General features: G+C 37.6%; 2 protein-coding genes and 1 long non-coding RNA gene across 6 annotated transcripts; all 3 read right to left on the bottom strand.

The window, feature by feature from the left end:
* Positions 1–584: 584 nt before the first annotated feature.
* On the bottom strand, positions 585–4,311 carry LOC146668019 (uncharacterized). 2 transcript variants are annotated; one of them, XR_014911973.1, is made up of 4 exons: positions 4,078–4,311; positions 1,669–1,742; positions 1,489–1,548; positions 585–1,303 (listed from the first exon to the last, which is right to left on the bottom strand). It is a non-coding gene; the product is annotated as an uncharacterized LOC146668019 (long non-coding RNA). The 2 variants fall into 2 exon arrangements; XR_014911974.1 differs by lacking the exon at positions 4,078–4,311 and adding an exon at positions 1,867–2,296.
* A 2,729-nt stretch (positions 4,312–7,040) lies between these two features.
* odam (odontogenic, ameloblast associated) lies at positions 7,041–9,894 on the bottom strand. 2 transcript variants are annotated; one of them, XM_085408574.1, is made up of 10 exons: positions 9,854–9,894; positions 9,686–9,751; positions 9,563–9,598; positions 9,428–9,475; positions 9,029–9,277; positions 8,843–8,899; positions 8,629–8,751; positions 7,530–7,562; positions 7,334–7,417; positions 7,041–7,191 (listed from the first exon to the last, which is right to left on the bottom strand). In XM_085408574.1, the coding sequence occupies exons 2-10, from the start codon at positions 9,743–9,745 to the stop codon at positions 7,156–7,158; spliced, it is 726 nt and encodes a 241-aa protein (XP_085264700.1). In that variant the 5' UTR covers positions 9,746–9,751; positions 9,854–9,894; the 3' UTR covers positions 7,041–7,155. The 2 variants fall into 2 exon arrangements, with proteins under 2 accessions (XP_085264700.1, XP_085264701.1); XM_085408575.1 differs by having other exon boundaries at positions 7,530–7,559.
* Positions 9,895–11,273: 1,379 nt separating this feature from the next.
* On the bottom strand, positions 11,274–12,674 carry scpp9 (secretory calcium-binding phosphoprotein 9). 2 transcript variants are annotated; one of them, XM_085408572.1, is made up of 8 exons: positions 12,558–12,651; positions 12,460–12,474; positions 12,203–12,370; positions 12,026–12,109; positions 11,879–11,944; positions 11,740–11,805; positions 11,603–11,653; positions 11,274–11,493 (listed from the first exon to the last, which is right to left on the bottom strand). In XM_085408572.1, the coding sequence occupies exons 1-8, from the start codon at positions 12,600–12,602 to the stop codon at positions 11,434–11,436; spliced, it is 555 nt and encodes a 184-aa protein (XP_085264698.1). In that variant the 5' UTR covers positions 12,603–12,651; the 3' UTR covers positions 11,274–11,433. The 2 variants fall into 2 exon arrangements, with proteins under 2 accessions (XP_085264698.1, XP_085264699.1); XM_085408573.1 differs by lacking the exon at positions 12,460–12,474 and having other exon boundaries at positions 12,203–12,365; positions 12,541–12,674.
* Positions 12,675–14,201: the final 1,527 nt, after the last annotated feature.

The following is a 14,201-nucleotide window of genomic DNA, read 5'->3' as shown; positions in this document are numbered from 1 at the left end:
TCAGTAATTAGTTACTGATTACTTTTTTCAAGTAACTTGACCAACACTGGTCAGGAGTAGTTAGTCATTACAAGAAGTGTTTGTGAACTAAAAATCACGAATGTGGGATCCTGTTTGTCCGTGATTTAAACAGCCCAGTGCGTGCTCCCGACGAAGGGAAAAGCAATTCTGCAGGGAGACCTACTTCGGCACTTGTGCAGGTGAAGCCAAAGGGAAGATATGCTATAACATATTTTCTAGTCTTTGGTTTAGAATGAAGTTGGTTTGGAAACATATTCAGCTATGCTTCATCTCCTGTTTGCGTTTCTGTAGGCGCCCGTGCTAGCAGTGTCCAAGCGTTTTGCCCCCTAGGGGGCGGGCCCCACACTTTGGGAAGGTCTGAAATAGACCATTACGGCAAGGCTGGGATGGTCCATTTGGTAAAGTAAATCCGTTGGGCATCTTTCTTTGCCTTAAGACAATAATTCTGATGGCAAAAGAGCCAAACGGGACAAGCAAAAAAAAAAAAAACAACAAAAAAAAACCGCATTAGTGTGGATGTAGCCTTAGCCATCTCCTTTCGATGTGGATGGTAGCTACTTTTGGAGTGAGTAAATTTCCACCACTCCACATGTAGGTGATTTAAAATGTTATCTGAATCTGAAATCTTAATCTTAAACTCTTTCCAGTATATAAACGGTCTTAAATAACGAGGCATACTGACAGGCTATCACTTTTATGTCCTAACTTGCCCCTTGACCCGCCGTTGCTAAACTGTTTGACTATGAATGTTCCTACTGAAAAAAACCCACCAGGAATATTACTTTCAAGTTAATGCTACCAACCTCGGCAGCAGCTTCTAAATATTAGGGAAGCACAGTCTACCCAATTTTAGAAAACTTAAGAAAGTTTATTATGTAATATCGTTGATGTACCATAATTTAAACTCTATTTTAGATCAACAGTGTTCATTAGTAAACACCTAAATAGCTGCTCACATCACATGTGATGTGAACTCTTTATTGAAAGGGGAATATAATGGTTAGCTGAGGGACTTACATTTCTTACAAACAGAAAAACACACATTTTCTATTCATAAATTTTATTTGGTAGACACTGCTATGTTTTCTCATTAAAATATCACAAATTGACAGTTGCACTGCATGCTAACTTTCATTCAATAGTTAAATGCCAGTTTTTAACCAGTTACAGCCGGACGAGGGGTGGGTGCAGCTGTTGTAGTGGTTGTTGCTAGGCTGGCAAGTAGTAATTGTATGAGTAGCTGCAGCTGTTGATTGTTTAACTGTGGCAGTTGATTGGCTTCCTGAAAAACCACAAATAAAAATATTTATTATCAAATGCAGAGAAACGTTACATCTGTAAAACTAAAAACTTAGATATTTAGGAGGCAATAATCCACAATGTAATTCAAATCACAGTACTCTGACTTGTGCATCAAAAATCATTTGCCATTTTGTAATGGAAAAAAAAAATAAGAAAAGCACTCACCCCTGACCCAGAGTAAGATTCAGAGCTTGAGCGCACAAGTCTTTTGCGCGCCATACCCATCTGTAGACAATGATCAAGTTCAATACTGCCTTCATTTTATTGTATTACAGTATTATTAATGGTATCTGAATGCATAAGTGCAAATAAATACGTAAAAATATGTGATAATGTCAGACTTACAGGTTGAGTCAAAGTGAGGCTCAGGAGGCATCCAAGCACAAATGCTACCTTCAGCATGGTTTCAGTGATCGTACCTGTTGAAATAAAAATGGTAATAAAGATTTAATCAAATCAAATAAGTTAATTAAACAATTACAATTCCACAGTTAATCCTATCCTGGCAAAGAAAAATTTGACAACAAAGACTCATGTAATTACGTCTAGTCCACTGCTGCAGCAGTCAGTCTCAGAGTGAAGGAAGTTGTTGTAGTGATATTCGGAAAGTTGAGCTCTTCTTATATACAGCTACCAGAGCACCTTTGTTAAGAAATGTCCCAAGGTGTAACTAATGATTAGAGCCAGAAACCACATAATAATCTTGTCAGCACCCAGACAGGGTAAACAAAAAGAAAAAAAACAAAACACTATGCCATATGAATTATAACTGGATCAGATTATTAGGAACCAAACTGTCAGTCAGTAATTAAACAACACACCCTGAAATTGTTCAAGTTTGTGCTCAAATATTGCACTGAAAATGAAGAAAAGCACAGAGTAATCTACTGCCAAACTGTATTCAGAGGTTGTTTGAAATTAGAGCGGTACAGTATGGACTCAAGCATGTTTAAAAAGGTATGCTGTGAATTAAAATCTTCTCTTCTTGTTCAGTATGTAAATGAAAAAAAAAACAATTGCGATAGTAAACAATCAGAAAACTTTAATCCCTAAGGAAATTATGAAATTAAACTGAAATATGATAGTTATTGCTTAAGAGACAATACTTTTTGTCTTTATTTGTTGAGAACATGATGTGAAAATGTGAAAAGGTGTAATATATTAAAGGTCATTCATTATGACTGGTACTTTTTACTAAGTTATTCTTGTTGTTGTTTTTTAAATATCATCATTAAAATTATCATGTGAATATGTTGCACTTATTTTATATTCACCTGCATCAGAATAATGCATTTTCTTAGACTGAAATATGAACATAATGGAAAGATTACAGGATTTCAGGAAATTAATTGCCGTTATGAATCAAGCTAGTCAATCAAGTTTAAACAGTAAACCTACTTAGGTATTAGCAAACACCTTGTCAAACTGTAGTCATAACTAAAACCACAGAGAAGACAATGGTAAGGCATTAAGTCCAAAATAGCAATTATTGTTTTACTGCAAGAGGGGCTGTTGGAATCATTAGGAAATATGTGTTTCTTAATTTGTCTGATACAAGTATCAACACATGATATCACCAGATTGGCTTAAAAAATATTTTTGTATTTTACTTTACTTGTTCTCATGTCTTTATTAAGCTTTTGCTTGTGCTCAATATTAAAGAATATATTAGATAATTAATGTTGCACTGGATATGCTGAAGATTGCAACAGTATGTTAAATTGTATTCATTATATTAGTTGATTTCACTTACCGTATTTTTCAGACCATAAGGCACACCGGCTTATAAGGCGTGCTGTCAATGAATGGGTCTGTTTTATACATAAGGCGTACCGGATTATAAGGTGCATTAAGCGAAACAAAACAGTCAGATAAGTCAAACTTTACTCAACTCATTCTTCTTGCTTTCTCCATTTCTGTACCATTGATTCATTAATGTTGAATTCTCTCGCAGCTGCTCTATTCCCATGTTGTTGTAGTATATTAATGACTAACCCCGTATTGTGGATGGATTATCTCAGTTGTTCTCCTGACTGAAGTTTGGTCCTTTTACAGCAGCGGTCCACAACCTTTTTTGCACCACGGACTGGTTTATGTCCAACAAGACTTTCATGAACTGGCCTTTAAGGTGTTGCAGCTAAATACAACAAAATAAAACCAGTACCAGCTAGTCCAACTTAGTAACCCCACAAACATCACTGCTGTTTAGTTTTCTCTCTTCATTTATGTTGGAAGTGATAGCAGAGCAGTACGTTTGAATTTTTTCAGAAATCTCTCAGTCAGAACATGCTATATTATGTTTGGGTGGAAACTAGCAAGCTAACTTTCTGCTAACTTCTAGCTCCGTTAATTTAATAAATTCTGTTTTCATGGACACCTGGATGTTAAACTTAATTGTTACACCTGGTTAAGCAACAATGCTGATCATGATATTAAAGATGAAATAATTTAGACAGTTTTTAACTCTCAGTGGAGCTGCAGTGCTCGTTTGACTTTGGGACCTGAAGAAGGCAGAGTTTTGGACCCAGATTACTCTGCGAGGCTCCTGACTACGGTAGCCGTAATGCTCCAACAATCCACCAAGTTGTGCGACTTTGTAGCAAGGTCAGTAAGCACAACCAGAATTCATACATAAGGCACATCGATGTCGATTTTTGAGTCAGTGAAGGTTCTCAGTCATCCAGGACATCGTAGTCCAAGGAGCTTGGAACGAAAAGTGTCTGGACTTCTTTAAGTTGCTTGAAGACGTTTTACCTCTAATCCAAGAAGCTTCTTTAGTTTTAGGGTCAAATGGTGGAGAGCCCCAGATTTAAGCCCTGTGGGAGTGTCCCCCTGTTCGGTCTGCACTCGCAGGCCTCGCTGACTCAGAGACTTATCCCCATGAATGAAGCAAGACACTCAGAGCTTAGTCCATTTTAACTTCCAAGAGAAGCCGGTCCGGTCAGGATCCAGAACTTCAAGCTCCGCACCTGAGCTCAGCCCAGCGTCCCCTAGCAGCCTTTTATTCAGTGACAACAGCTACAGAAACACCCCATTGTAAAACCCATATGGTGTGTTGTAAAAGTTGCGAGCATGTGAGTGAATGTGTATGTGTGTGCGTGTGTATGTGTGTGTGTCTCTGTATACGTGACTTCCTGGTTAGAAATGTTTAACAACATCTCTAGTCATAAAAAAGGGTCATCTCTATCCTATAGAGCAACTTCGAGATGTGGTGGAATGGAAGATTCACATCACTGATGTGCAACCAAATGTGCGGTAATTTTGTGATGCTATCATGGCAGTGTGGACTAAATACTCTCAGGAATATTTCCAGCACTGTGTGGAATCTGCACCGTAAAGATTTAAAGCAGTTGTGAAGACAAAGGTAGGTCCAATTCATTACTAGGAAGCAATACCTAATAATGTATATTGTCCTTCACTTTAATTTTTTCTAAAACATATTAATGTTATATTGGGCTGTTACATTTTAATTGTTGGTGCAGTGCTGTCAAAGAAATGCATTATTTAAAAAAAACTAATTTAACTTTTGGTTGTTTTTGTGGCGTCATCTTTAATGAGAGTCTTCTTAGTAAAAATACTCATACTCCTCTATGGGGAAACTTTGCCCCCTCCCCTTTCATCCGTCCTCCTGGCTTCAGAAAATAAATAAATCAGCATTACCAGGATAAACTGATCCTGGTTCATCCAGTTTATTGTGCATATTTTCTAGGACATACAGAGAACAGGCACCAGGAACCCTAAATCCAATGTAAGGTCTTCACAGCTACCTGATAGCTTGATAGTCTTATTAAGAGAAGTAGAAAATACTTCTAGTGTCTGATTCATCAACAGTATGGTGAAAAAAGACCTCACATAGCCCACAGAAAGGCTACATCTGTCAATCTGTGGAACCAGCAATGAATACAGGAAGTCTGGATCGGCTCTTTGTTGAAAAAGTCCAGTCTTTGATAATATGAGTATTACCCAGTAGTGCAGAGCTTGGATGAGGACGATGGGTGAGGGGACTCACCCAGTTCTAACTGCCTCTATCCTCAGGATGTCTACCCTGCCTTTTGTACTTTAATACAACTTATTAGTAATTCCATCACATATGAATGTTCAGTCATATATGAATTCATTTCCCTTGATGTTTCATTCATTTTATAACATTTTACTTCAATTGTCTCAATCTGACAGGAACATCCATTTATAACATGATACCTTTTTAACTAATTTAAAAGAGTACTTTTCCTCACTTTTTCTCTTCAAACCTCTGTGTTTATTAATCACAATAGCATTAGCTGTAGCTGTATGTCTTAGTGAGGCTTTAGTCTAGTTAATGTTATCACCATGCTTCCTTGTATAGTTGTAATTTCCAGTTTCCCATGTAAGTCTGTTTTGTCCTGACTTTTAGTTATGCCCATGCCTCATCCTCCTTATGTTCCATTCCTTTCCATCTCCCCAGTCTGTCGTGAGTTTCATGTCTGTGTTTTTTTTTCATGTCCTATTGTCAAGCTCATGTTGTCACAGTCTTCATCTCATTATGTTTCTTGGTTTATTTTAAGCAGTCTCATGTTTCCATGTTCAGTGTATTTAGTTTTGCTTCCCCTGTGCCGTCATGTTCATTTGTGTCAACTGTGTTCCCCAGGTGTTCCACTTTCCTCATTACCTTTTTGTGTATTTAGGTCCTCTGTTTCCTTTTGTTCAGTGTTGGGTCATTTGTTTATCTCGTCTCATGGCTATAGATTTTATGTCACTTCAGGTCTCAGGTTTTTCATGCTCCTGTTATGGTTTCCTCACGTCTTTGTTTTTGCATGCTCCTGTTCAGATTTATGTTCATGTTCATGTCTAGTTCTAACTGTTCCCATTTTAGGTTATCATTTATTCTTTGCCTCTGTTTGTCTTTGCCTTAGTTTTTGTTTTTTTCCTCTACCTCTAGCTTATTTTATTCAATTATACGTGTCAAAATCAGACATTCTCTGAATGTTTCCTAAGTCATTTTGACCGAACACTAATAGCCTCAGACAAGATCTGGGCTGTGTGCCATGTTTGGATTCCCCACTGGTTCAAACAATCCCAGCCCAGAAACACACACACACAGAAAAAAACAGTAAAAGGCCAGAAAGTCAGGTGTTAGAAACATTTCACTACTCAAACTGCATTTCTCATTAATCACATTAATCAGACTTACATTTTTATATATTTGATCAAGAATATAGACTATTTACATTTTGCAAAAGCACATAGATAAACTCTGTGATCGCACTCTTTAGTCATTTTGTACCTAAAAGGCTAGTTGATAAGTCCTTTCTCAGATGTAATGAAAGGTAAACCACAGCACTTCACTGTCTTGCGATCCCACCTTTCTCGACACCCCATAATGGTCCTAGTTGGATAAGCCATGGTGAAAATGGATAGATGGCATCTCACTGAATTAGTTCTCTTGTTCTCATGCTGCCATTCACCAAGGCTTTCTGTTACAATGTGCATCTTATCAAACAATTTTGCTATCTTAGACCTTAGACCTTAGAACAGAACCTGACTCAGAATTTACTGACTAATATTAACTATGTTGCTTGTTTTGCATTTTCCTTACAAAAAAGTTTGATTGTTAACTTTTTTAAAATCTTTGTTATTTGTGATATATTCAGAAAATTATTCCTGCAATTCAAGCTTTTATTTCTGTGTACAACAATGAACTTTCTGACACAAATTTATCTGACAAACGTCTTTATTTAACATGGTATGAAAGCACTGGAAAAAAAAACAGTAGAATTTCGGCAAGTTTCAGTCAGGCTGTGGCCAAATACAGAGTATCTCATTTGTTGCCTAATGATCTTACGGCTGTGACATCTAAGGCTCAAACAGGAATGGGAAGTTAACCTGGCCCTAGAGAAATTAGAAAAAGGTATATTACTGAAAATCAAATTTCCTAAATGACATTAATGAAGGACTCTATGAATATGCAACATGCATTAATTCCTGTGCATGTGAAGCCTTTAAAGGGTCTGTACTTGTATAAAAATCATACCTCATCAACCCCAGGGCCAGATGCATCACCACGAGGATCAGGAGGAATTGTGGCAGACTCTTTCTTTGACCCCAGTGGCCATGTCTGTCACAGAGCAAAGTACAAACATGAAGCAGTTAAACAAAATGTCTTTTTCTTTTTCTTTTTTTGATTCTAATGTTTAATTTAGGTGAAATAAATAGCAGAGAACACTCACGTCTTCTGTCCGTGGCTTTGGCTTGGAAGCCTGCTGAAATTAGATGATAAGCATAAACATTAGATTACAAGCTTCAAAAGTCATAGCAGAACATGCCATAAGCAGTAATTAAGTAGCAGCATTTTTTTTTAAATACCCATTAAACTGTCCATGAATTATATGCATCATTTTCATAAAAGTAGCAGGAAATGAGCTCTGCCATGAAACAAAATAAACTTACATAAGTTGCACTGATAAATAATTACATGTGTGAGTTGTCACCCAGCACTGAAGTGCTGATGTGCCACTGCACTGGCAAGAATTCAGCAGTTATCTGCTAAGACAGACTGACAGTGTGGTCAGTATGCCAGACAGCAGTCATTGCATAACAGCTGATGTACCCACACAGTCATGATTCATCTGCAGCTATGTTATTATCATCAAGCCTTGCCTTTGACTCATCATTGTCTGTAGGTCTTAAACTTCAAAGTAGTACAGATGCTTGGAGCAGCATTTTCCATCATTTTGGTTTGTTTTACTAGCGGCTGTTTTTGCTGAATACATCTGTGCAAAGTCAGTAGAGTGAAAAGATGTGTTTGGTCTTATATCAGGTAAAAATGTTGGTCCAGTTTTCCCTAAGATGCTTATAGTAAGAGTAGAAACATTAGAATGTTTTAAGTACAAGTAGACACTGCAATCGTTGTACACGCTTAATATCTGCATGTCCTTTTCCAGAGAAATAGATAGATAGATAGATAGATAGATAGATAGATAGATAGATAGATAGATAGATAGATAGATAGATAGATAGATAGATAGATAGATAGATAGATAGATAGATAGATAGATAGATAGATAGATAGATATTGTATTATTTAATGCTGTTGGTACTTTAACCTTTTCGCTACTGTCCTTACTGCCATGGAGCAACTGTGACCACATAACTTCTCCTGGTTTTAATAAAATATTATTATTATTAAATAATTAAATTATTATTATTAAAATATTATTCCTCAAAATGTAATTTTTCTTAAAAATGGGATTCCTTCAGTTTGTTTTTGATCATTTTACAAAAAGTGTGTGCCTTTCTGTACTCCAGCTTGTATTTATCATGTCTGACCTGCAGAGGGAGCTGTGGTCTCTGTGTCGTTCTTTCCAGGTTCTGCTGACCGTTGTTGGGCTGCAGCCTTGCATTATTCCTCTGCTGGGGATAGCCATAAGCTGGTACAAAGTAAGGGAAACCCTGTGGACGACAGAAACAATTTAAATCTCCACTGAGCATGTAAATAAATGTATTAACTCTTGCAAAGAGGGCAGGATGTTTGATTTCATACCTGAGGCCTATGAAACTGAGGAAATCTGTAAGATGGATACTGAAACTGTGGAAACAACTGAAAATAAAAGTTTAAAAGGAATGGTTAATTCCTCATTTTTAGACTGAAAATAAATTTCAGCACATCCAATCACATCACAAATCAATGATAAAAACAGAAATGTGTTTTTAGCCTGCCATATTCTACCTGCATAGGGTTTTGTGCCTGCTGAGGAATGTTAGGATTGTTGGGGTCCGGTTGAGGTCCAAGCTGCTCTTGTTGACCATTGGGGAAAAACATGGGTGTAAACTGGTTGCCCTGGTTGGGGACCAGTAGTTGGGGTCCCTGTGGACCAAAAGGGCCTGCCACTTGAGGGTTTAAGTTCACCACCTGTGGGGTAAGCAGCACCTCAGGCTGCTGCTGCTGCAGCACAAACTGGGGCAATATTGAAGAGCCCTGCAGAAAGAGTGTCTGCTCATGTCAACGTCAATGTTTTTGTTTGTTTTTTAATGCAGATATTTTAACATTTTACTGAAGAAGGCACAGAGTTAGTCAAGGCAACAAAGAGCTGCATGGTAATTGGCATCTCATAAGCACGATGCATACCTGTGCTTGTCCCATAGCTGCAAGAGCTAATGCATTCAGTCTCAGGATCTGAATATACAAGAAGAGCAGAATTATTATGACTAATGTTGTTTCTTTAGCTGCCCAACACATAGAAAGGCTTTAGAAGCTCATTACCTCATTGCTATTGCTCGCAATAATTCCAATCTGGACCTATTGTCAAAGGAACAGTTGTCAAAACATTAAATGTGATGTTTAACACAGCACTTTATGTAGATACACTATAAAGCTATAACTTACTGGCAGAGCAAAGCTAGTCCTAAACAGACAAATCAGCAGTAGAGCCGTGTGCAGCTTCATGATGTCCTGCAGTGTGTACAGACAAAAGTTTGCTGAGCATTATACAACCACATACATTTCACAAAGAATATGTCCACAGAAGCAATGAGCACCAAAAGCTCATCTTACCTTTCCAATGGTTCTGTGTCCTCTTTCTGCGTCTGCCTCCCGACCTTCTCTGCATCACGTTTAAATTCCTCCCATCTGAGCTGATATAGTCCAGCACCGACCCATCCAAACAATATGCGGTCAGTGTGACAGACATTTCTCATGGCAACAGACTCAGACACTTACAACACAGAGCAGGTAAGTGTGTAATTAGGTGTAAGTCATGTCTCTAAATACCATGACACGTTCTGTTTCAAGTTGTTAAAAAGAGTCCAAATAATCTCAGTTTAAAACTTTATGCAAATACAGAAATTACAAAATCACCAGAGCTGCATGTTGAGGTCATCACTGTAGCGTCCAGGTGTACTGTGTACATTCTTCACTTTGGTTCTGTGATCTCTTAAAGTAAGAAAAGCTTGTGTAAAATGTAACATTGCATTGCATAATTATTATAATTCCAAAAGGAACTTTTGCATGTCATGAGAAAAAAAAGAAAAGCAGAAAGTTTGAGCATATATTCAAACATTTGTCACATCCCACTCAGTCTGATGTTGGCATCTAATTGGTGAATCATTTATACTAATGGTTGAGTGTACTCAGTGTTATGTTCACCAGCTTTCGCTTACACCAGCCATTATACTAGCCTATTTATTTATACATTGTGCTCACTAATATTTTATTACAGTTAAAGAAGTCTTCAAATATGCCTGGTGCAATCTCACATGTTAAAGTGTCCTTGGGAAAGATTCAGAACCCCAAATTTCCCGTCATGGACCCATTTCTGTGTGCACAGAATAAAAGTGGGTGTGAATATCACTTGTTTTGTAAAGAATTATATTAAAGTGCGACATAATTGCAATCCAATCCATTTGCATGGTTCAAATGGCTCCGTTTTATTCATTTGGTCACACCAGTGTGACTGTGAACAAACTTGCACAATCCTGAAAGTGAAGCAGCTTGCTTGAACTGAACCATCATCAGTTTTATGCGCACCTGTACATAATGCCAGTAACTAACACTTTTTTTATGCCACACCAGCACATCTTGTGTTCTAAGTTCTGGGAATTTGCTGATAGTGCAGAGACATAACTGTCTCTGTATGTTTGTAAAGCTGAAAAGCTGTAGGAGGAGCTGTTTGAAAGAACTTCAGAACTGCATCATGTTTGCTGTATCATGTGTGTTCACTCATTCTCCTTGACTTCAGTATATCTGTATTATCTTTATCAATGGAATTAGTGGCAAGTGGGTTGGTAGTCATTTTTGTTTTTTTGATCTTTTTAAAAAATCTTATTTTATATTATTTTTGATAACATTTTATGGATGTCCGCTTCACTATCTATCTAGAGTTGTAGTTTTATGAAACATATATGTCCTTTAGATGGCAGCACAGATCCACTGATGGTCTATGGCATAAAACTCATACAAGACAAATTTTATTTAGAGTATGATTAATTTTATTAGAAAGTGAAGACACTGTAACAAACCACTTTAACAAAAGTAATCAATTTATGAATAATCACAGTAGTTTACTTTTATTGTTATAATATTCAATATTTCTTGTAGATTCAATTCAAAGCTAATGTTAGAGTAATGGTGTCAGCTTAAATATCCTTGTTGCAGGGTGCTGCTGTTGGTGATGCAGAAGGAGCGGAAGAAGGAATCTGAGAAAATAAGAGAAAAAAATAGTAATTTTTCTAGCAGAATATGGTTTTTACAAACTGTGAGTAACTTTTTAAAAAACTTTTTATGGTTTATTTTGCGCAGTCTCACCTGAGTGTCCACAGTACTCTTCACGGTGTTTTCCGCTTTTATAATCTGGCGCTGTGGAGTCACAGAGCAACATTTATCCAGTGTAGTTTTCATTCATATTGCACAGCCTTTGAGACAAAAGATTCATTGTTTCCTACCCTGAATCTTCCGAGAGGATCAGGCTGAACTGGAAGCTGCTGTGGAGCAGCACCAGCAGGGTTCCCCTAAACAAAAACAGGAAATGTTACATTTCTGCAAACAATAACCACTGACACACTGAAGGTAAAGGTTGATTACCATCGCAGGTTGCTGAGGAGCATTCATTGGTGCCATTTGGGGTACTCCCATGAAAGGAACCTGGTACTAGAGAAGCAAGACAGATGATGCTCTTAAACCTGCAACAAGTTGTGTTGTTAACACCACAACAGTAAGTGCCTCACTAACCGCATTGACTGCAGGGACAGCAGGGAAAGGGTACACATTGCCGACCTGAGCTGGAACGACAAAAGCAGGAACTCGAGGAACAAACTGTGAGAAGGAAAAATAAGTGTTACTTAGATTCACTGCAAAATATCGGTGAAAAGTCACATTGTCGCTCAAACTTAAATCCAGTGGACTGACCTGAGCAAACTGGGGCTGCCCTATAACGCCTGCTCCACCGCCAGCAACAATGGGTGGATTCAGACCACCAACCAGCATCCCGGGGTTTGCTCCATTTAAGAGTCCTCCATTTAAGAGTCCTCCATTCAACATCCCTGCATTCATAGCTGCCAGCAGCCTTGCAGTCTGCTTGGAGCAGGAAAAAGACTTATTGCCTGTGGCCTAATCTCGATTATTGTGCAAAGTATGCATACATCCATAGTCTGACTGTAACTTACCTTGCCTGCATTGACCTGAAATAAATTTAGATGAGATATACACATTAGTATAGATATATACACATATGGATAGATGGATAGATAGATTGACTACTCACATAGCTGAGGGTTGCTACAAATGCTGCGAAGAGAAAAAGCTTCATTTTGCACCTTGAATCGTGTAAAAACACACAGACCTTGTACGTTTTTGCTCTGGCTTCAACTGTTATGTGCCCAGAAAGCTGACAGTAACTCTCTGTTTCAAAGACGCCTTTTATCAGTCAAAGAGATTATTATGAGCCAATTAGAGAGGAGAACACTGCCTTATTCACATGCTATATTTGTCACCTGCGTGTCATGGGAAGTTGCAATATGGCATCTATGGTTTCTCTACAATACAAGATTTAAAGAAATGTAATGCAGCAAAGTCCCTGTTTTCAAAGAAACTTCAGCCAGTTGACACACTGACATTGTTCTTGATAGAGCTGAGTGACCACAAAAAAATAACGCAGTGATTCATTGTCGCGGGAAGGGTTTCTAGAGGCTTCTGGAAGCTGACTTAAACCCAGCATGGACCTCGTCAATGTTGTGGGTTGTGGTTACAAGAGGCAAACAACTGACATCATAGTCATCAAGAGCTTTTGTAGATCACACTGTAAAAAATATGTGCATGTGTGTGTTTGTGTTCAGGCTTTACCCATTAAGCCTGAACAACAGCATAATTGCCAGAAAATTCTAATTGTTTCTTAAACTAGAGTGTTTATTGAACCTTCTTTTTATTTTGAAAGAAATAAAATATCAATTTGCATGTATGAGTTTTAATTTGTATCATTTTTTGCTGCGTCCAGCATTTTTGTGCAATTTGTTGGTCACAGTTGATGTGTTTTAAACAAAAAGAAGTACAAATTTGGGTTTAGGGATTGTGTTTTTTAAATCACGCTGATGATGTAGAGGTATCAGAACCACATGTATCTAAAAGAATACGTTATAGTGTTAAATTTAACCCTCCTGCCATCCTTTAAAAAACTCACACCCATCACCCTAGGGACCATTCTCAGCCACGCCATAAAAAGACCATATATCCATATCTTATTCCACTTTAAATTAGCCAACCTTGTAAAACTACTTCTCCCTGAAATATTCATGTAAAGTTTTAATTATATTTTCGTTGTTTTAACCCTTCAAATCCCAGTGTTATTACATGAGCGCCCTGTGTTATAAGCCCCAAAAACCAAAAAACGAAACTAAATATTTCCACAAAAAACCAGTTGAAGTAATATGTGACTGTCATTATAAGTAGGCCTTTAGATGGACCAAAGATTGGCACCAACATACATTTTGACCTGCCATTATTTTTTTGCATTTTTTTTGCAATTTAAAAATTAAAACTTCAAGGCCCTGAGTCTTCATTGACATCCAAGAAAAGAAGAAAAAATAAAATCATATGATGATAATTTGGGGTTGAAAAATAGCGTTTATAATGGAAGTCAATGGGCAGAAAATGGTCCCCAGGGTGATGGGTGTGGGGATTTCTGCTGCTCAGCCATTTTAGGCTGATTTAAGGAATTCACACTGGAATATTAACATTGACAGGTAAAAACTATCCTGTGGCAAGTTTGGTTATATTCCACTGAACACAGTGGAAATGGCAGCCATTTAACACATAGCAGTGGCACAAAAAGGTCCCAAGAAGGCAGGAAGGTTAATCGAACATTTCACCTTTACTGTGTCAAGCTGCATGCAGACTGTTTATGAGAAGATGT

This window comes from Rhamphochromis longiceps, linkage group LG6, assembly GCF_057381845.1.
Source record: "Rhamphochromis longiceps isolate RC_006_pf linkage group LG6, R_longiceps_female_GT1.1, whole genome shotgun sequence".
Lineage (NCBI taxonomy): Eukaryota > Metazoa > Chordata > Actinopteri > Cichliformes > Cichlidae > Rhamphochromis > Rhamphochromis longiceps.
Note: the sequence above shows the minus strand (reverse complement) of the source record. Positions and strands in the feature narration are given on the sequence as shown.

Bases quoted from the DNA above. Each gene is read 5' to 3' on its own strand.
- odam (XM_085408574.1), bottom strand. From the start codon at position 9,745: ATGAAGCTGCACACGGCTCTACTGCTGATTTGTCTGTTTAGGACTAGC. The intron at 8,900-9,028 runs GTAGAATATGGC...TTTTATTTTCAG, and splicing joins AGGCACAAAACCCTATGCAG to TTGTTTCCACAGTTTCAGTA. The intron at 8,752-8,842 runs GTATGAAATCAA...TGTCGTCCACAG, and splicing joins CTCAGTTTCATAGGCCTCAG to GGTTTCCCTTACTTTGTACC.
- scpp9 (XM_085408572.1), bottom strand. From the start codon at position 12,602: ATGAAGCTTTTTCTCTTCGCAGCATTTGTAGCAACCCTCAGCTAT. The intron at 12,110-12,202 runs GTCAGTCCACTG...TCCTTCTCACAG, and splicing joins GGCAGCCCCAGTTTGCTCAG to TTTGTTCCTCGAGTTCCTGC. The intron at 11,654-11,739 runs GTAGGAAACAAT...GTGACTCCACAG, and splicing joins ATCCTCTCGGAAGATTCAGG to CGCCAGATTATAAAAGCGGA.